Below are 22823 nucleotides of genomic sequence, written 5' to 3'. Positions count from 1 at the left end.
TGGCTGTATGAAATTCCGCTGAATTTCCAATTCTATATATTTTTAGTCAATTAACTGGTGTATATCTTTGCTGTGGATAACAGCTGTCTTGTCTGAGACATGTTGATGAATGTGGAAGGAAACATAGTGGGCTTAGTCACATGCTTGTGTGTTTTTTAGTAGAAGTCTAAAGAGATGTGAGGGAGTAGTACTCCAAAGGTGAGACGTGAGGGAGAAATAACTAACAGCTTTTATTGATCTTCCTTTTTGATTTGCCTGCTCTTCAAGCTAGAGGGGAACCTTCTGTACTATAACTTACAAACATTGGCATCCTTATGTGTGTGTATATATTACTATGATACCTGCTGGTAGGAGACCTGGAATGAACGACTTCAGAAATGGGAACTGTTCAGCTGTTACACAGGGCTTCTAATCCATAGATAACAAGGTGGTTTGCAGAGAAGCCACAATCCTTTCAGAAGACTGAATAAGGGGTAGGAAGTAGTTGCATCAAATTGATCTAGGAGTTCAGTGGCAGAAAAGGGTATGAAACCCACTGTTTAATCCGTTGCTGTATCCATCTATCTTTGAATGAATGACGTGCCAAAGAAGAGGTGTTCTCTTTTAATACCACAGGTGTTGGCCTAAATCAGCAGGTGTTTATCCTGTCTCTGTTCTGGAGACGTACAAATGACCATTCCACTCCCACTGTTCTAGGCATCCACGTGGTAGATAGCGTATGACTTGTGGTAGGTAATTTATAGGAAATTTATATTAAGCTAAATAAAACATGCAGCGTGTTCTTGTGAAAGTGGTTGTTACGTAGTATAAGAGTTTAGTCATGGCCAACAGCATCTGCTGCAGGTAAAGCTTTACCTGGAAACTAGATCAATGAAGCACACTGGGGAGAAGGGTTCAGTGCTGAGCACAAAAGAGTCTTTGGGCCTTCGTCTCTGCAGTCAGAAGCATACGGCTGTGGGCCGCAGTTTATCAGAGGATTCTTGTAATTTGCCCTCTATGGTATGCGGTGTGTGATGTACCATACCCTGTAATCGCTGAAGGTGCGTTGTGTCCAAGGTCTAGGAAAATAAACTTTGCATCTGATGTCACCTGAACTGGATTCCGCTTTCCTGAGGAGCTAAATTTTGGTGAAACGTTGTGATCCACTTGTGGTTATAAACACTTTCAAAAAGGCGTTTGCGAGCATGAGGAGGGACCAGAAGAATAGAAGGGAACATTGCTAAAATCCAAGGCGAGCTGATGGCAGCAGGACAGAAGAATGGAAAGAGAAGAGGCATCAGCAGAAGGTACTAAACTATTCTCATTTTATTGCGTTTGTGCATGTTTTTGGTATGTTCAGTTTGCATAAAGGGCCAGTTCAGCTTATTTTAATGCGTATCAGTGAAATTCTAAGACTGGAAGTTACTGTGGTGGCTCTTTTAATTGCCACTGAAATATTTTTCTAGTAATCTAAAAGATGTTTAATTCTGTCTCTTCCAATCCCAACTGTGGCCTTTTACAGGCATTCATGGGCCTCTGCTCTGGCCATACCAGGAGGACAGAAATTACTTCCAATAGGAAGTGCAGAACATCTGTAATGATCCTTGAGTACTTGTGACATCTCAAACAGTGTTTGTGTTTTAAAGAAGTCAGTGCATGAACAGCCAAGTGCAAACTATAGATAACGAGTTGACCAAACCACAAGTGTCTCACTGTGGTGTGTATGTATTGATGGCCTCATTACTAGTGCTGCAAGTAAGTTTCAAGTTGGTTCTTTAAAAAGTAGGCTTCTAAACACTGCTAACTGTGTGCTGAAGTTCCTGTATCTTTTTAATCTTGCAAATTCATCAGCCAGGGGTGGCACCTTGTTGATAACCTAGTGACTCTGGAAAAGAATTTTCAGAATCAGTGTGTAGTCTTTAGTATAAAAGCATAGGTTCTGAGCTTGGGATGCTGGATGGTTCAACAGTGCAAATCTAAAGACTGTGCTAGTTCTTCCTGTTGTGTGTGAATTAAAGATGATAGTGATTTAGGAGACTCTTTGAATGTATCCTCTGCCGTATGTGCTGACTGTTTCTTTTTGCATCAAACTTATTTCAGGTTTTAAAAATCAGGAAGCTTTCACAACTTAAATACGGTGATACCAAGGTGTGTGACCTGGTTTTGGACTGGAAGTGATGCTGAAGAGAAATGGTAGAACTTCTGTTTCTCCTGAGAGGACAAAAAGCTGCCGAGAAAAGCGGACAAGACTTGAAAGACCAAAATGGAAGACAAAGCATAGTGAAAAAATACATACATGACATGACCTGTGTGTCATAGAAATGGGAAATACAGTGTACTTCGTGTGCTGTTGCTGCAGTTGGCAGTGCATGCAAAAAAGGAGGACAGTTGCCTGGCTTAGACTCTGAGCTATAAAACCTTAATAACTTCTAATGACTTTCCCTGTTTTAAGCAGCAGAAAGTTGTTTCCTTTCTGTTTCTATTACACTTCCTTGGTATCCCTTTGCTGAATTTCTCTTATCCTCTTACTGTCAGATGGTAAATATGTTACACAGTTTTGTTCTGTTTGGTTCTGCTATATAAAAATAGTGTCATTTTAAGAAAAAATAGAGGTTAAGGGCCACACAGATACCTTGCAGCTCTCTTCAGTTGTATTTCATGTAGATAAGGAGGTAATATGCTTTGTGGTGTCTGAGAGCCACCTTGCCCTTAAAGTATCACCATAGTGAGACAAATATTAGTACTGTAATTTACATCAAACCCTCCCAGTTCCAGTGACCCTACTCAGTTGCTAAAGATACTGTGCGAATTCACTGCCAGTCAGATTTTATTTATCCCATTTGGTGCTAATCTTAAGTATGTGGAGGAGTCTTACCTTGAGAGATGGGGCTTCGTTTACAGGAGGACAGGAAAACTATGCACAGTATTCTTGCCCAAATGCTTTCACCAGCTGGGTGGAATATTCCTTTTGGCACAGATTCTTCTTTCTTTTTCCATCCCCTGTGTCCAAGAAGTACTGAAATAGTTGGGTGCAGCGTATGTGTTAAGCTTTTGTAGGAATCTTCAGGTGTGTGTGTGGATGGCTTCTCAAGTTTCAGGCACTGCTCATTGTTTAATGGGGAGATATTTTTTGGTATGCCAGGAATAGGTAGCTCATACTCCAGAGTTATGCTAAAATATTGGGTATTATTTACAGAGAAGTGATTACAGACTACTACTTCACAACTATTTCAGACGATTGCTGACACTTCAGAAGTTAGGTTGAGTGTGCAGTCATGTCATGGCACAGCATTTACAGGACAACCTAACTTCTTCAGTGAGGGTTGTAGTCTTGATATCAAGTGGCTTGCTCAGTGACACTTTGGAATTCGTTGTGGTTGTAACTGGAAGAAGGATTTTTGTCTACTGTGTTTTTAGATGACTGAGAGTTACCATTCACCCTAAACTCACGTTTAGAGACTGGTGTCTCTACCAGTGTCTGCAACCAATAGAAGTAACACAGAGCAACCAAAAAAGGCACAAGTAAGCCAGATTACATTGACTGCATACATTGATTGCTGCAGATAACGCTGAGCTTAATACAGTTTTAAGATGACTAATAGTTGTAGCAGGTACTAAAGATAAAGCCAAAATTTTTCTGCTTGTCCGTTTTATTTTGCACTGAAGGTCATTGGAAAAGAGTCTACAAGAGCCATGCTTTCTTTTTGCTCTTTTGTGGATCTCCCTGCTCCTTTTACAGTTTAATACCTGGGTTTGGTTTGGTTTAGTAATTTTCTTGAGAAACATAGAGAAATAACAGAGTAAAATTTTTTATTTTTGTACCTATTAGAGGTGATTGCAACAGCATGAGAAACGTAGCTTGGGTAATTTGGAAAGGATAGGATGACCAGGAAAAGCTGTTTTACCTCTTTAATCAAATATGAAATTAAAATATTTATAAACAGATCTTCTCTGGCTGTCTGTGAAAGGCAAGCAGATAGTTTTTCAGATCTTATTTTCGGTGTGTATGTAGAAAAAAGCTCTTGGAGAACATCACTGAAGTAAAAAGGAGTTTAACAGGAAGTTCAGCATACCAATTTTATGTGTATTAGGAAGTTGGACTCATGATGGGAATTCCCTGTGGTGAGTTAGAAAACATAATCATCATGGAAAACGATGTTAGAAGTTATCAGTTGAAATGGCTGTTCCGGTGGGGTTTTTTCTCTTTTTAAAGGCTCTTGTTTGGAAATGCTTTGAGAAACTTATGTTGCTTAAAATTAGCAGATATTATTATGAGGTTTCTCTATTTAAAGAATCCTTTTAAAATGGAAACAGCCTGAATTTACCTGGGAGCAGGATTTGGTCCTGATTTGTGCTGATAATCCCTTCTGAAATGCAAATGAAGTGTGTTATGAGTGGGGTGTGTGTGTGGGGAGGTAAAGATCTTGGTTTTCTTGCTTTGAGAGATTTTAATTAAAACTATATCTCTTAAATTTTTAATGGTTTTTTTTGTTTGTTTAACTTAGTTATTGGATCATTTTAATATTTTTTCCATCTAGTAGCTTTCCAGAGTATTATAGCTAAACATCAGGTGGGAACCAAAATTAGATGTTCTGCAGAATTGTTTTCTTTCTTTATTTCCCCCTGTTAATATGAACAACCATATTTTTATTATAACTGGAGATGGTCATTAACTGTAATAAACCTCATGCATTTGACAATAGTTTGTAGTCAGCTTCATTATTTTGCTTCAAGGATCTTAAGAAGTACAGCTTTTCTTACTGTTGTTGTGCCTGGTGTAGTGAATTCAGGTTGGACCCGATGATCTCTTGAGGTCCCTTCCAACCCCTACAATTCTGTGATCCTCTTGGTTGAGGGTGATATGATAATGCAAATCACATTTGCCCACTCTATAGACTTTGCATATAACAATGGGGAAAGAAATGCTGAAGCCTAATAAGTTGTCACAAAAGCACACAAACTTGCAGGGGGACCTGGGAGCAGGCTTGTTCTAGGTGGTTTCAACTCCCTTTTTTCCCGTACTGAAATATCTAGCAAGGAAGCAAGCAAACATTTTAATGTGTTAAAAACTCCTTTTTCCTGGCATTCAGAAAATGGGAAAGTGGTGTTGCTGTAATCTGTTTTTAAAGTGTGATCTTTTTTTTTTTCTTTCTTTTTTTCTTTTTCCTTTTGTCCTTTAGGTCTCTGGCAAATGTAATGGACAGTGCAGAAAAAGGCCTGTCCTCGGCTGAAAACTTGAAAGGTTTTATTGAGGTAATAATTCCATTACTGATTGAGTGCTGGATTGAAGCATCTCCTGCACAATCAGCTCCCATTCTTGGAAACCTTTTGGAATCAGAGTATCAGCATCTTATGCAGCAAGTGCTTAGTATAATCCATTTATTGTGGAAACTCACAAAGCGGCATGATGAAACATACAAAATGGTAAGGGAGAAGTGGTCTCGGGGGTATTAATGAGAGTTTGTTTTGATCGGAAGCTAGTGCTCTGGTGATTGGAAGTAGTGGAAGTATTAAGAGAGAAGCAGCTTAGGTTTTGAATAAAATGTGAGTTTGGTCTCTTCAATGGATTCTTTTCTAAAGTAACTGAGCAGTAAGTTCACCAGTCATCTCCAGGAGTTGTCCTTGACAGGCTGTAGTGCAAAAGCTTTTGAAACTGAAAGAGGTAGTGGAGAAGGAGGAGCATTTTGTCTGCAAAATAACCTCTAGAATATAAATGTGAAGAAAGGGCATATTGGAGGTGTTCCTGGTTTTTACAATATTGAAAGCGTGTATTTGCCAGGGAGGGGAAGGATTGGAAGCAAACCCTAAACCTTTGGAAATTGTAGAGGATGATAATGGTGGCATGAGATCTTCTAATTGCTTAATGCAGCTGACATTGTGTCACGATTACTAGTATCGTAAGACTCAAAACCTCAATAAGAATTTTGGAAAACATCCTAGATTTTTTTTTTATCCCTAATTATTGTGTCTTTTACTTTGATAAACTGCTATTTTTTTTGTAACTTTTGTTGCTCTTCCAAACATTTTTTTGCAACCTGGAGGATGAATGCTCTTCTCTTTGCTTATTGGTTGTTGAGAGTAGTTGGAAGGAATGTCTTGACAGCTCTGTTGTACCTGTGTATAGGACCAAGTCCTCTTGCTAAACAAAAACCTACATGTAGAAGAATTATTGGAAATCATTTGTGGAATCATTCCATTAGATCCGAGTTACCTAACATGCACAGCCTTGAGGGATGGATTTGATGTGCCTAAACAAAACATGCTGTTCCCCTTTCATCTTTACTAGAAGGCCTCTTGGAAGCAGGCAGAAACCAGTCTGTTGGCCAGGTAAATACCTGTGCCTGCCCTGAGCCTTTTTCTTTAGGGTACTGCAGAGCTGCTGCCCTTAGCCATAGGGTCATGTAGGAGGGCTCTTGTGTCAAGATGTAGCTGGTTTAGGTACATACAGTTGCATTATGACTGGGATATTTTTGGGAAGAAAAAAAAATCTGATGTCCAAGCAACTCTTTTTGAGCATGTTGCATTTCAGATAATATAAACTTTTGTCTTATGTTTCCCTTTATAGTCAGGCTAATATATTTTAAAAATGCATTCAAATGGCTCAGTTTGAAAATTGAAGCTTTGCTTATTTAACGGTCCTTGGGTTTATGGGACAAAGTGGGTTATTAGAGACACTTTGGAAAACCCCTATGTTTAGTGGAAAACCTATTAATCTTTGAAATAGTTTAATGGTCATTCTCTGTTCTTAATACTTGAATATCAAAAAGATAATTCTGCCTGACTGATTTCATAACGATGCAAGCTTTTTTTTGTGATCTGCTGGACAGTCTGTGGAATGGTGACGAGTGTCTGCTAAACCACAAAGTAAAATTTATTTTAAAGTACTGAAAAAAATAATTTTTAAAGGTCACTTTAAGCATGGCCTTCCTACTGGAAAACGTGTCATCAGTGGGCATTGCCCTGCAAGTGCACTAATGATGGGGAAAGATGCAGGCAGTGCTAGAGTGTGTCTTGGTGCAAAACTCAGGACAGTCACTGTAGGTACATCAGAGTTCCCTCTAACTTTTAAGTACCCTGATAAATTGATTTAAATCCACTTTCAATTTAAATCTGCAATACTGTTTAATATTGCATATATGTGCTAAGAACACTTAATCTAAACTGAATGAGTACATGTTCTCAACTGGAACAAGTTGCTCTGTGAGGTGGTTGAGTCACCACCCCTGGATGTGTTTAAAAAAAGGGTAGATTGGGTACTTAGGGATATGGTTTGGCATAGGACAGGAACGGTTGGACTTGATGATCTTAAAGGTCTTTTCCAACTTTGTAATTCTGTCATTTCCTTACAATTTTACTCACTTGTTTTGTGGACCTTCAGGTGCATGCACAGGACTTGATGTTGACTTCTGAAAGTAAATACATACAAAAACTTGACAAGAGAAGCTAAAGTTCCTGGTTTTCATTGATACCAATAATGGATTTTGGAAGATGATTGCATAGATGTATTTAATTTACTACTGTGTTTTCTGTTTGTCATCTGCTCTCCTTAACAGGAGCTGTGGCTTCGAATGAATTACCTTGTTGATTTCAAGCACCACTTCATGCGTCATTTTCCTTATTCTTTACAAGAAACAGCAAAGCACAAAAAGAAAGATTCATGCAAAGGGTAAGAATAAAATCAGTGTGATGTTACAGCTTTTAATTTCCTAAGTGAGACAATGTGAGTCACATGCTTTATCCAGCCCTAAGCTTTTAATGTTGGAAGAGAAGACGTCTTATTGTGTATTCCTTGAGGATCTGTAGAGAAGTTTTTATAGTAAGGTGGCATTGTTTTGAATTGAGAACTTCTGGCTCTTCTTTGTAAAAGTATTTTATAGGAAACAATGTGAACAGTCTCCAGTAGAAATTAAAATACTGTCTTAGAGGAATTGAAGTATTTTGAGTGCTTGATCTGGAATTTGTATATTGCTAAATGGTGATCAGCGTGCATTTGACTGGCTTTGTATTTCTGCATGGTTTCTTCAGTTGACTGCTGAATTACATCAAAATGTAGTGTAGTTAAAACACTATTTTTTTCACCCGTATCTTCATTTCTATAGTTGTATTACAAGGCTGGATAAATGCAGCTGGGATGGAGATGGGACACATCGTGCCTACTGTCCAGTACTAAAGCAGAAGTCAAATGCTCTTGCTGTGTAGCTGGCAGTGTGCACACCAGTGTTTTTCTGGTACAGGGCAGTAGCAGGTTGTTTCTACTCTCAGCTTCCCGGCGTGGGACTGTATTCGTGCAAAGTCTGTTCTGAGTCTCTCTGTGCCCCTGCAGTCCCTGTGAAACACTGGTGTACGTACTGTGGGTGTCACCTTGTGTCTACCTTGGCTTCAAACACTTGCAAACTGTGCCACTGCAGACTTAACTGTAGTAGTAAAAGCAGATTTTTTTTTTATATACTAAGGGTCTCCTGTAGTGCAGGTATACTTAAGGCAGAAATCCTATTTGATATTTTGACTGTAGCATTTTCCCTTCCTGGGAGGGCAAATAGATCAGAGGTACAGCATAGCTCTTCAGTAAGTGTTCTCATTTCAGCTAAGACTCACCCATGAAGTTCAAAAAGCCAAAAAGTGTTTTGCTTTTCTAGAGTTGGACCCTTCATTGAAACGAAAATCTCAGAATTAGTATATAGTCAATGTAACCATCTTGTCTTATAGGTGCCACTTTGCCTAACCATACTTGTCAATCCTTCTTCACTCTGCTACTAAGTTTGGCCCCATTCTTGCACTTAAAAATAAATGTGTTGTTGGATATGTGCAAGAGAAATAATCTGTGAAACTCTTTGTGGTTTGATTTTTGAGTGCTACTTCAAGACCTGTGGAAATTTAGCTTCATGCCATGAAAAATCAGTTGCTTTTGTTTTCCTTGCTTAGCAAATCTATCAGGTTAAAGGCCTATATTTGGCAACCTTGCATGGCATTTTGAGGCTTCCTTTATCTTCTCCTGTTTGCAAAATGTTGCAGTTTTACCACAGTAGTACTGGTGGTGCTCAGTATCTACGTACTCTGAACCTGGAAAAGTCTGTAGCACTTACACCATGTGTGACATCCACAGGTTGAGATTACTTGCTCATGTTGTAACGGTTAGCTCTGAAATGAAGGGTGAAGGATGCACATACTTTAACACAGTAAAGTGCTGCTGCTTGTTTTTGTTTCACAGCTTTACTTTGTGTTCTGAATGTCAGTGTTCGTCTTGTGCAGCTTTCTGTAGATTAATGTTGAAAGCTTTTGGTTTTGTACACTGGGTGGCTAATCAGCAAGTAGAGAAGATGTGGCATTATGTGTCAAGTTGCACTACTCTTGATTCTGTTCTTGATGTCCCTTAATTCTGTTTTTCAAACCTCTGTAGGGCAACAGGGTGGTCCTGCAGAATATTGTGATGGTAAAAAATGTGTTTCTGATTCACATGAGTTTGGAAGAGAAGCACAGAAATGGATTTCTCTGTGCTGTTCCAGGTGTTTTTTGGCATTGTGTCAGGAGGACAAAATCCATGTGATTCCTCACAGAAAAAACAGAAGAGACTGAAATTAAGAATTAATTTGTTTAGTCTTCCTTTACTGGTTTCAGTCACCTGAAAGTGCTTCTGGGCTAGAGGGGAAGATGTCAGACAGGAGAAAACTGGAGAGATGCAATTTAGAGCTTTGGTTGCTGCCCTCACTAGAAAAATGAGAAATGGAAGTTTTGATGTCAGACTTTTCATGTACCTGAGTGTCAAATATCACAGAATCATTAAAGTTGGAAAAGACCTCCAAGATCATCTAGTCCAACCGTCCCCCACACCACCTGTATTACACATTAAACCATGTCCCTAAGTACCTCATCCAACCTCCGCTTACACACCCCAAGGGACGGTGACTCCAGCACCTCCCTGGGCAACCCAGACTTCTGAATGTGTATTGGCTTTAAAGCTCAGAACTTTTTTCTACGTAGTATAATTTCTAGCAAAGTAGTGTATATTAAAATGCACAATTTTTTTTAATATCTTGGGTTTTTCCACCCTTCCCCTTAGCAACAAGTACTGTATGACATCCTCAAACAGCGTGGACCATCTTTTACTGAACTTAACCTTGTGTGACATAATGGTTTCACTAGCAAGCACTTCAACGCTTCAGGTGGATTCTGGTTGGCTAGACATGATAAGGAAATTCGTGACAGATACTCTTCAGGATGGCAGCAAGCTGAATAGCAAGCAGGTGAACAGATTGCTTGGTGTGACTTGGAGACTAATGCAAATACAGCAAAACAAAGGTAAGATGTGAGTAGTTTCTGAAAAGCATAATTATACACTAACTAAGAGCTTGAGTTATTCTAGTGTTTTTCAGGTCACTTCATCTCAACTCCTCAGTTGTTACATCATAACATATTTTGTCTATAGAGGTTAATCGAACTCCATGGTCATATCCCTGAATGTAGCATTGGAAAGTGCTTGAGTTTTAGGAATGCTGCTAGATTTACACTGTTGATATGCGAAGTATTAATATATTTTTTCCATATGTTTTCTGGTTTTAGCTTAAGGTGTTCTTCTAAATGGGGAGATGAGTTTCCTTCTCTGGAAAAAAAAATACTAGTATGTAGAGGTGCATGATGCTTTAATATTTCAATCCTTATTTAAAATGCTTAATGTAGCTGATGATAAACTCCCTTGAGTACTGAGATGACCATTCTAGTTCTTTGATGACATGAAATGCCAGGATTGTTCTGATGGAAGCTGCTGTAGAGTTATTTTCCAAGGTCTTTGATTTGAGTCCTTTTCCAAGAGGAAATGTATTTCCAAGTGTAACTTGCAGGACCCGTAAAGTGTTTTGGCTCTTTTTTCTCCTCCCTTTTCAAGTACTACTTGGTTGTGTTCCAGATGAGACCTTAGTTGATGTGCCTGTTAAATAATTGATGCACTGTTAAGTGCTGAAGGGCTTCTTCAGGAAACATATTTTTCAGTATGTGCAAAGGAGGCAGGGTTCTATTATGTCTTACCAGTCTGGTAGAAGTGAATTCCACAGCCACACAGCCAAGTAGACTTTAGAGAAAATACTTTGCCCTTAGCAGCAGGTTTCATTGTTAATGTTGTAAGATGAAAATATGTCAGCTGTCCCTCAAACATATTTTGGCAGTTAATTGTATCTCCTTCCAAACCCATTTTAATTAGGAATATGTCTATTCCTGTGTCCCCGGTGACAAAGACAGTAAGTAATCATTCCTGTCTGCATTCCACATTTAGCTTCTGTTGAAGGCAAAGAACAGACCAGTCAGAGATGTGCCTGTCTTACCAGCTCAGTTAAAATAGAAGAGTTGCTATTCAGGAAAGTACTTTACAATTTATTGTTGGATTGTTGGATACTTTATGCCTTCTCTTACAATGAAACACTGATTTATTTTTTTCCTTTTTCTGCCACTTTTACCAGACAGTGGATAATGGGTTTTTTCCAACCATAGTGGCAATTTTAGTAAGTAATTTTTTCTTAGGAATGCAGAAAATAAATTAAATTAAATTCCAAAAGATGAGTATATATACATTTTGTCTGCTGATCCTATAAAGGTTTTACTGCAAGTGGAAAAGTAACCTTATAAACCTGTGTCTGCTTGTGTGGACAACTTAGTACTGCACAGGAATTATCTTGAAGACAAAAAGCTTTACTGGATGTCAGATTGTAATTCATTTACTAGCTGTAGAGGAGATATGGCCACAATGTGCTGGAGTAATGGGATGATGGCTTGACAGAGAAGACCTGCACCTTGGGATGAGCAACCCCATGCATCTGTATGTACTGGGGGCTGACCAGCTGTAAAGCAGCTTGGCAGAAAAGGACCTCGGGGTCCTGGTGGATACCAAGTTGAACATGAGCTGTCAGCGTGCTGTTGCAGCAAAGAAGGCCACTGGTGCCCTGGGCTGCATTAGGAGTGTTGCAAGCAGGTGAGAGGTGTTCCTTCCCCTATATGCTGCAGTGGTGAGGCCATGCCTGAAGTGCTGTGTCCAGTTCTGGGCTCCCCAGTACAAGAAGGACATGGACACACTGGGGGAAGTCCAGCGGAGGGCCACAAAGAGAATGAATGCACTGGAGCATCTCCTACAAAGAAAGGCTTGAAAGACTTGGGACTTGCATGGAGAAGAGAAGGCTCAGGGGACATCTCATCAGTGTGTGTAAATACCTGGAGGGAGGATGCAGGGAAGGGGGAGCCAGGCTCTTTTCAGTGGTTTCTTGTTGCGATTTCCCTCGTCCAAAATCCAGCTCTTGGGAAATATTTTATATCCAGGGTCTTTGGAAGTGCAGAAAGGCGCTAGGAAAAGCCTGCACACCAATATGGTGAACAGCAGTTGGCTTGAATAAAGTGAACTGATTGCTTTTAAAGTACCCTTTCAAAGGAGATGTCGCAATTGCTTCACACATAGTTAGGGGTCAGGAAAAGGAGAGGGGAAAAAGGCCATCTACATAGTATCAGGTTTCTATCAGCACAGTGGAATTTCTAAGTACAAAGAGCTCTTATTACAGTTTCTTGTTCTCATGCTTGAGTTCCCTATCAGTGATTTACTTTGTCTCTACGTTCAGCAAGAAGCAAAGCTTTTTCATGGGCTGTTTTGGGAGCAGGGCTGCAGCGAGATGTAACTATGGCCTTGATCAGAAAGCCAAGTGCCCACAATTCCCTCTTTTTCTTTTTGCGCAAGCAAAACAGCCGAAGTAAGGGCTTTGTTAGTCAGTTGTTTAAGGAATTGAACCAAACAAGGCACTATTATGGACATAGACAATATTATCAGTAGGATGATAAGTCCAGTCTTAATATCTCTGAACCAGCCAGCAATTCCTCATTTATTAAACCATCCATCCAGCCAACTATCTTCATATTTCAGCTTCATCAGTGCTCTTATGAATCGATTCCAAGTGGTCTGGTAAGCTCATACAGCACATACCTTCAAAATCTTTACATCCATGACCATGTGCCAAAAGTAAGAAATCAATAGCAGTTCTGTTTTGCAAAGTAGCATGTCTCACACTATCTACATCAGTAAGCAGGCCACTAAAAGCAAGAGGTGTAGCGTTGGTTTGTTTACTCAGCCAACAGCCTAAGGTTTTGTTAGTTTCTTTAACGCAGCAGCAGCTGCAGCCCCAGGGACCAGTGCTGATTTGCTGCAGCTGAAGTTTTGCAGAGTCAACTCTGGATCAATGTGATCAAGTGCTGAGCTCCTTTATTGAAACACACACAGAGCTTATATAGGTTTTTATATCAGTACATGAGTTACGTTACATTTCTGTTGGTTAGATGCTCTGTTCACCTGACTTACATGTGTCTCACTATTGCTAATAATTGGTCAAGGCTACACAATAACTTTAAGGGAGTTGTTAACATTCTTGCAGTTTCTTATCTCATGGTTTTTCTTGCAAGCTGCTGTTCTCACAGAAATCTGCTCTCCTGTTACTGCATACCAACACGTCTCTGCTAGCTTCCCCGGGCCTGATTATATGGGGGTCAGAAATAAATCTGTATGGGCCAGAAAACCCACTCCTCTCAAAATGCATTGCTACAATTCCCCCATCTTGTTTATGGACCAGTCAGATTTTTGCAAAGAGCAATATCCATCCTGCAAGAGAAACACTGTGACATACATGGCAAATATAATACTAAAGCAAAAATAACTAACAAAACCATAAGCCCTTGTTTAACTAAATCTAAAAGCCATCCCGAAAATGGAAAACTGTGCTGTAAAGCGTGGCAAGCTAAAAACTGCTAATTGGCTACACACTGCTCACACCAAAGTGATTAATTAGTAATTATAATGAGTTTTGATAAGCATATCTTACAGCTAAACATTGTTAGTTTACCTTTGATGTCTAAAAGTTATCCGCACACCTGCTGTGTTTTGGCCACCTTATTATGGCTGGTTCATGACATGTTCACTTACTTCCAAATACTTCTCACAACTCCCTCTTCGTTTGAGGCAGTCTGTACCTCTGTCTTCAAGGTCACTATGTTTTGAGATACTGATTACCAAATACCTCTCAGCATGAGTAACTTTCCTGTTTCATGGGAATTCAAGGATATTGTCAGGGCCGATGTGTTCTGTGAGAAGAGCCAGGTTGCTGGCAGGCCTGCTGTCCTCCTTGACAATTTTTTCCCTTTTAGTATCTGTGTTACAAAAACTGCTTTTAGAGGTCTCTGCAAGGGCCCTTTGCAGAAAGCTCAATATGCATGGCAGTAAGAGTAAGACAAGTACCATAATTAGCAAATCCAGTAATTTAAATTTGACCATGGACAATATCCACCCTGAAATTTCCCACTTATGAAACCAATTGTCCAATTCAGAGAATTCCCTTTTTTGTTGTTGTTTGTTTTTGTTGTATCTTTTGTGTTTGAACTGTTAATTTCTGAAACTCACATGAATCGACTGAGAGTGGTCAGCCAGATTCCTGCAGCACATAGCTTTCAAAATTTTCACAACTATGTCTGTGAGCCAGCAACACAAATCAGGTGCTGAGTCTTACAGAATCCACATCTGTAGCTAAGTGCCTTAATACCTTTGCTGTTGCATTTGTTTGCTTTGCCAGTCAGGAGTGTCAGAAATGCAGATAACATCAGCCTCATGTTTTTGTTCAGGCACCAACTGCAGTCTGTGACCTTAGGCAGTGCAGAAATCAGTATTTCCCTAATTTTCATTTACCACAAACACATACATTTTTCAAAGACTGTTTGATAGTTCAATATGTCCTGCAGCAAAATTCATAGTCCATTGTGGCTGCCCTTGGACCACTTGACTTCAGTTACTGGGATCAGGATCCCATCCTGGTTCATGCAAGCTTGATTTCTTCTAGATCCACAGCTTTATCCACTTGGCTGGTACCCACTTGGTTCCTGTATCTGTAATGACACAGGCAGATCTTCTTCCCCAAGTTAGTACCTGTAACTTCATTTCTTACTGACACTTGACATTGACTTTTTTCTTTCTCTTTTTTTTTCTTTTCCTAATTTATTTTTTGTTCGCTTTCAAACCTCCTTTTAAACCTATGTGTTAAAGGGCAAATGTGGTGTCCCTGTAAAATAGGTATTGTCATAGATAATGTCCCATAATTGGTAAAAGGTTTGTGCTATAAATCCTGGGCTATTGTCCATTTTGATTTCAGGGGGTATTCAAGTGCTGCTGTAGCAGACCACACGTGGCATTGGATGTTTACTAGATTCCCCTATTTATGCAGTAGCTCACACTGCCAGAAAAACCAGTAATCTGTAATCCCTTGCACTGTTAATTTATGAATCAAACTCTCAACATTCAGGTTTTTTCCCCGCAATCAGTATCTCAACCATGTAATGATAAAAGATTAGATCGGGATGTGCTTTACATACTGGAACAAGTGCCCAGGCTCCACAAGCCTGGCAGATAATTGGTGAATTTTTTATGGCTTGTGGAAACACTACCCAATAATACCTTTCGAAAAAAACCCAATCTTTTAAAATTTTTGCATGTTCCACAAACTTGCAGAAGGCTTCATATGCCCCTTAGTCAGTTGCTCCTGTATTAAATCTTGTAAGTGGGCAATTTTTTCTCAAGTAAGCAGACATTGAGCAACCCAAGCGGGGATTTTCTGCTTTCCAGGTTAAATTTTTAAAGTAAGTTGCCCACTTTCAATGGTAACTATCAAAAATCCTTTTGCTAAGGAAGCAGCAGCTTTGCTCCCAGTGAATAAACGCATCCCTGAACCTGCAGCACATACAAACAAACACTGCAAACCAAGTCATCAGACAAACAATATTGGAAGATGTGAGTTGTCACATCCAGCCCATATGGGTGGGGGGGACAGGGGGGGCGGTTCTCCCACTTCTGTGGCGATTCTGCCAAGGCACCTGTCTGCGTGGCATGCTTTCAGTGGTCTCAGCCGCTGCCCACAGTGCCGTTCTCCCCTGCTGTGAACCACAGTGTGACCCTGCTGTTTACCAGGGCTGAGCCCTGGGTGAGCACTAGGACCCTGTTCTGTCACCTCCCACCATCCCGCTACTAGCTCTCTCCACCACCCTCTCTTGTTCCCACATAAACTTTTACCCGGTAATTTCTGCAATAGAGCAGGGCTAGAGTTTCCCTCAGGTTGAATCAAAATACCCTGATTTAACCATTTTTCCCGTTCTGATGCCACCTTACGTGCCCAGGCTCCGACGAGCAGTCTCTGCAGAGTCTCTCTGGCCTCAGGAGACAGTGATGTGTTGTTGAGTTTGTCAGGAGGTGTGGGTGGGAGCAGTGGGTATAGATATGAAATGTGTCCCTGATCTGATGGTTGTCGAAGCTGATATTTGCCCATCTCCGTAGGATTCTGGTCCCTGTCCTTAGGCTCTTTGTCCATGGGGGCAGCACTGCCCAGTGCCTTAGTTGTTCATTCTCTGTGTCGGTAGTTTTTATCTCCGTAGCGTTTCGGGTGGGTGCGTGGGCAGTTCTGAGACTGTAGGCTTAAACCCTTTCACAGCAGGGCGTGCTGTTGCCGCAGCTGCCTGCTTCGCTTTCATGTTTTCCAGCTTTTCAAGGACAAGCTGAAGTTGTTGATGCCAGTTAACGTTTTCAACTGCCTCACGGGGTGTTTTAGGCTCAGTAAAAGTTAGAGGTGAATAGATACTAGATGCAGTCAGTTGTACATTTGTTTCCACATTGTTTCCTTCCAAAGGTATAATAGTGAGGGGGGTTGCAGACCGTGGTGGCAGATTTATGCACACTATTCCTTTCCCTGTCAGTTCCAACAGATTTATCACTTTGCTCTGATAACACGGTATTATTACTTAGTATAGTAACTGGGGCAGGTGAAAGGGCACCCAGAAACAAAAACACATTCTCCATAGTAGATTTTTTCCCTTTTTGAATTGGTTCTGTAGAACCCAGAACTGTTCTTAAAGCTGCAAAGGCTGAAGCAGCAGCAACGCGTTCAGCCTCTGTTTCGGTTAGAGTCCTTTTAATTAATTTCCAGAGAGTTATTAACGATTTAGCTTCTTTTGCCCCAACTGAGGGTTCGTCAAGGATTTGAGCTCCAATAGCTTCCCAAGAAGGTAAATCAAATGCCCTGTTAAGGCTTGTTATCAGTTCTCTTTCTTTGCTCCACAGAAGGAGCTGTTTTAGAGACTTTTCATCATTTTTAATTACTCTCTTAGAGAGCATATTGTGGAGGACTTTCACTACTGCCTCGCCTTCTTTATGGAGCACGTCTTCCCCATTCCTCCCTGATCTGATTATATACCACAGGGCAGGCAACTCGGGACGCCGCTTCCCATTGTCCTTCTATGATCACATCACCAATCACCCCTGTGCAACGCGAGGGAACCGGAGCTGGTGTAACTCCTGAATAGGGTGGCACCGAAGGCATAGGCATGGGTCCTGAAATGGGCACCTTGCATAGTCCTGGTGTCGTCCGCACTGGGTTAGCCATCCAATTATTCTGTTTGAATTTAATCTTTTGGAGACAGTTAGTAAGTTCCTGTATTTCTTCCTCTGTTCCTTCTGAATCAGAGGAGTCGTTGGATGTTTCACAGAAACAACTTGTGGCTGAGGGGGCTGCACTTTCAGGACACTTTGTAGGTTCTCGTTGGTCAGTAGACCCTGCGGAGGGCAAAGTGTCCTTTTTTGCTCCCTCCACTGATTCTCACAGTTCAGTGGCTGTTGGAACACACAGAATGTACTAAGCCATGGACCGAACTCTCAAACACTGTCTCTGATGGAGCTGGAGATCCTGTTAGCACCTGCACTGCAGCAGTGGCCACCTGGTGTTCAGCCTGCATTGATTTTAAGGTCTTAACCACCACATGCCAGGTCAGTCGGAGAGATTGCAGCAGTTTCACTTCTTTACCACCCATAATAAGGGCATCCCACATATGATCCCCGATTTCTCGCCATTCGGAGACACTAAATATTAGTGCTACCTCTGTCAAATGTCTGGAGCGACGAGCCCATTTGATCGGCTCCGCTAGCTGTTTTGGAGACACTTGCTCATCTCTCTTAGAGAAGATACTAAGGAGCAGTTTCTCCACAGTTTCCCACTCCATCGTGGACACAGAGGGTGGGGAGCGACCCTGCTTCCAGCTCCCGCAACACTTACTGCTCTACCGGCACCAGTCAGTCTGCCGCAGCCTTCTGAAGCCGCCTTCCTGTTTCGTCCTGGCTGCTCTGTCTCTGAACTTCTTCCCGGTCCTTGGTCGTTCCTGGTCTCTGTTCGTCTGGGTCCCTGTTCAGGTGCCAATTGTGATTTTCCTCGTCCAAAATCCAGCTCTTGGGAAATATTTTATATCCAGGGTCTTTGGAAGTGCAGAGAGGCGCTAGGAAAAGCCTGCACACCAATAGGGTTAAAAGCAATCAGTTCCCTTTATTCAAGCCGGCTGCTGTTTAAGTACCCTTTCAAAGGAGATGTCGCAATTGCTTCACACATAGTTAGGGGTCAGGAAAAGGAGAGGGGAAAAAGGCCATCTACATAGTATCAGGTTTCTATCAGCCCAGTGGAATTTCTAAGTACAAAGAGCTCTTATTACAGTTTCTTGTTCTCATGCTAGAGTTCGCTATCAGTGATTTACTTTGTCTCTGTGTTCAGCAAGAAGCAAAGCTTTTCCATGGGCTGTTTTGGGAGCAGGGCTGCAGTGAGATGTAACTATGGCCTTGATCAGACAGCCAAGTGCCCACAGTTTCTGGTGACAATGCAAGAGATAATGGGCACAAATGGAAAGACAGGACATGCTGCCTGAACATCAGGAACACACTTTTCACTAAGAGGGTGACAAAGCACTGGCAGAGGTTGCCCAGAGACATTGTGGAGTCTCCATCCTTGAGATACTCTGAAGCTGTCTGGACAATAGTCCTGGGCATCCAGATCTAGTTGATACTGATTTGGCAGGGTGTTGGATCAATTGACCTCCAGAGGTCACTTCCTACCTCAACCCCTCTCTGATTCTGTGGAAGAAAACCACTTTCCTTCCTTGATTCCCCCCTGCCCCCAGATTGAGCTAAATCTAATTTTGAAGTTAAGGGACTGTAATGGTATGCTGTCTTTAGAAAACAAGGCAAAAGAAAAAAAATATTAACAATTACAATCAAAACTGTTTAGAATGCAATGGAAATCAGAAGAGGGGAAATTTAGATAGAAAAAGCAAAAAGCTAATAAACGAGAGATTAAATAAGACTGTAATCAACTGCCTCTGCATTATGCCCCTGCAAAGGTAGTATATTTGCAGGTGCATTTTTCAGCATTGCCAGTTTGGAGTAACTATTTATGCTGGGATGAATTGCACCGTTTTGGTGCACGTCTGGAAGAGCTTCAAGCAGTGACACCTGAAGATCTCTTTTTTTAAGATTGAACTGGATCTGCTGTTTGTAATTAGGTCAGCTCCTTGGTATCTCTCAGGTATGACTTTAGCAGCAGCTTGCCTGATAGTTGTAATTTTGATAAATTTTCTTCAAGTAACAAAGAGAACAGGTGACTCATTTACTTCAGAAGGAGGCTTGCCATGTGCAAGTATGTGCAACATACTGCAGTATGTTAAAAATCATGAGGACTTTGCCTGTGTTTTGAAAGTCTGTATAACGTGGACCTTTTAAGTACTACTTTTTTTAAAATCCATCTTAAACTACTTCTGTTTTTAAATTTGCTCTGTTCATACGAAACAATTCAAATAGCAGGACCTGCTCTAATAAATGTGCCACAGTTATTGGAAGATAGCTAAATGTTTTATATACTTAGAATATTTATTTCTTACTATATTTAACAGTTCATTAATTAGCTAAAAACTGCATAAAGATTTTACCTGATTAAGGCTATGCAAGTGTTCTGTTTAAGAAATCCTGTCCAAGATAAATCTTGATTTGAAGAGTATGTGAATTGAATAAGTTGATGCTTCTGATACAATGAAAATAATTTAATTTATCTTAATTAAAATCCATTTTAATATTTGATGGATTTTTTTCTGTTGACAAAGATGTTAGGTTTCAATTTCTAAATGGCTCCCTGCTTTATGCTTGAGTATGACCATCCCATTTCTGGTGTGTCTTTTAGTGACAATCACTCTATTACAGTAACTTAAATAGCCCTGCACTGGATCTGGAATCATTTTTAGGATGCAGCATTCTTATTGCTGTGGGCAGAAGTAGCTCTGTTCAGTGTGGAACACAATATTGTGTCTGGTTTTTTTAATACATAGTTTACTGACTGCTCTGTACACCTGAGTGGAAAGACAAAAGGTTTCTCAAACTTGGTTTATGAAGATAATTAAATGACTGCTGCTACTGATCTTGACAGAAATGAATTCATTGCAACCCCAGGCTCTTGTGAGACAAATTGGGTCAGGTCTCTTGTGTTTCTTAACTTTTCAGATGCTTCCTTATTCTTTCCAGGCTTGTCTTCTCTGAATTCAGATGTTTGTGTGATGATTTTTTTTTACAAAAAAAAAATTTTTGCATTATTTGTTTATTTTTGCATCCAGTGCTTTAATCTGGCTTCCAAAGAAAGTGTTTGGTCTGATTTTCAGTGTTCTGTAGTTACTTTGGCATTTGCTGGCTGGTTTTAGCCCACTTTGACGTAAGAGTATGTTGTTCTAAGTCTAGTGACAGTGTGCAGCTGACCAGCTTCAGGGAAGAAGAGTTTCCATTTCTCTTTGGAGTGGCTTGCCAGGGGCCTCTCCAGGTACGTCTTTTCCCATTTGTTAGCAAATGGGCTTTGGAGCCAGCTGATTGAAAGACATGGAGAGCTGGTGCATGTGGCAGGGAGAAAGGGTAGTATAGAGAGAACTGAAGGCATCGTGGCAGTGAGGTGTAGGTGAGTAAAGGAGATTGATGTGAGGTCACTGCACTAGGGGAAAAAGAGCAGTGGAAATCAGCAAGAATTTATTGGGTGTTGGCGGCGTCGCAACCAGTGCACTGCATCGTCTTTTGAGAAGGCTTGAGGTTTTTCATTTCTGGGGTCTCCATTTATGTGGCTCTTTCACAAGCTACACAGGAAGGTGATGTCTCAGTGGTTTATCCAATAGTTGTTTTAAAACCATACTGTACTTCCCTGTGGAGTTAAATACAGGTAGTTGCATATACAGGTTATAGCTCTTCTGTGTATGTATAAAGTCAGAAGATTAAGATGCTCTACTTAATATTTTTTATGTATTTTCTTTCTAGTGGCAACAGAACCCTTGATAAAAGCAGTATACACATTATACCAGCAAAGGAATCTCCTCTTTCCTGTTCGTACATTGCTTTTGAAATTTTTTAGCAGAGTTTACCAAAAAGAAGATTTGAGGACTCAAAGAATCAGGTAAAACCCGTTTGTGTATCATTTCTCATTTCAACATAGTATATTTATTTTAAAAGTTAGAAAACCGAACTTCTGTGTAGATGTTTAAAAACTTACTTTTGAATCTCTTTTGGCACTGTATCACTGAACGTAGGTTCTGTGAGTTGTGAAACTGAGGTGTGTATTAGCATTAGCTTAGTTCTTTCTTAATGTAAGTACTAGATAGATCTTAATGTTTAAAACTTAACTCCAAGCATGTTGCTGCAAGCTCACTGTTAGATAGTGTGGTAGGCAGTGGGTGTGTTGAGATTGCACAGCTGAAGCCACAGAGTGTTTCCATTACTTCTGTGTGAGGTTGTGGACTTGCACCTTGGTGCCTTTGGTGGTTCTGGAAGTGCATATCTAGCTTTTTTAGTACTTATTTTCTTTTTAAGAATAGTATTATTCTGTTGTTTTGAAGCTGTAGTTCCAGAGACTAGTTGGTTGGAACCCAACTTGTCCTGTTGGGTTACCATATTAGTGCATCTACTAAACCTGACTGACTTCAAGTAAGAAGGTTATTCTCTGTATTGCTGTTGTTACTCTTTTTCATCATAAGATTTGTCCAAATTGTCACCAAGGCTTAGTTTTTCCAGAAGGTACTTTCCTGTCCAGTCATCTGGTTCCAGCTATGTAAAATCCTTAAATGCAGATGGTGCTGCATTAATCCTACCTCATTTGAGAACTGCTGAGGGACAGAAGTTCATACTTGTGATACTACGTAAAAAAACCACCAGGGCCCCCAGAAGCACTGGCATTCACTAGCAGAGTCAGGCTCTAGGAGAGTTGTTCTCTTCTGCTACTTCTGTTTTATTAAATCTCCTGCTGTAGTATGACCTAAGTGTACACATAACTAGATCTATAGCCAGAAATATATTAACACTACCCTTTGAGCATTATAAAACATCAGGAATTTGAAAGACAGGAAAAGGCTAGGGAATAATGCTGGTTTCCTCCTCTTCACCCAGAATGAGAAAGAAACTGTTTTCATACTGTCTTATTTCCCTGAGGTTACATAAAACTGCTGTTGTCAGTACTTACTTGAGCTTCTCATCCAGTTTCATGTCATCATCTAACTATCTAGAAAGCTTTAACTTCCTGTCTTTAGACATTGCAAGTATAATTTTTCTGGCTGTTCCTCTATCTTCTGCATGGAATTGTGACACTTAGTAGCAGAATGATAAAATCTCAACAATTCTTTGCAAAAAAGATAAGTGCACTTATATATGACGAGGCATTTTAAGCTGATACAATGTTTGTGTTCTATACTGATCCATTTTGTCTCTTTAGAAACAGGTGTGTGGTTTTCATTCCTTCAAGATGTGGACCATGCAGTAGGTCCTGGATAATATTCATGTTGTCCCATTCAGTTTGATGTTATAGCTCTCTGCTTCAGCTCTCCCTTGCCTGCTCTCCTCATTTTTTTTTAATTTTTTTTTCCTCAAACTTGTCAGGAGCATCCTATGGGGAGCAGAGTTAGTGTTGGAATGTCTTCCGAGGACATTTAAGTGAAATGTGGATTTTCTGTGTAGGTGTATCTGA

General features: G+C 40.4%; 1 protein-coding gene across 1 annotated transcript in view; it reads left to right on the top strand.

Annotated features, from left to right (window-relative positions):
- TEX10 (testis expressed 10) overlaps window positions 1-22823 on the top strand; it is a 62630-nt gene that overhangs the window by 5084 nt on the left and 34723 nt on the right. The window contains exons 4-7 of the mRNA XM_084260054.1: window positions 5160-5403; window positions 7533-7645; window positions 10037-10275; window positions 21128-21263. Of these exons, the coding sequence (XP_084116180.1) occupies window positions 5160-5403; window positions 7533-7645; window positions 10037-10275; window positions 21128-21263 (732 nt within the window). The remainder of the gene's footprint in view (window positions 1-5159; window positions 5404-7532; window positions 7646-10036; window positions 10276-21127; window positions 21264-22823) is intronic.

Source organism: Gallinula chloropus (genome assembly GCF_964237585.1).
Source record: "Gallinula chloropus genome assembly, chromosome: 2".
Classification (NCBI taxonomy): Eukaryota; Metazoa; Chordata; class Aves; order Gruiformes; family Rallidae; genus Gallinula; species Gallinula chloropus.
This window is presented reverse-complemented; position numbering and strand designations above follow the sequence as displayed.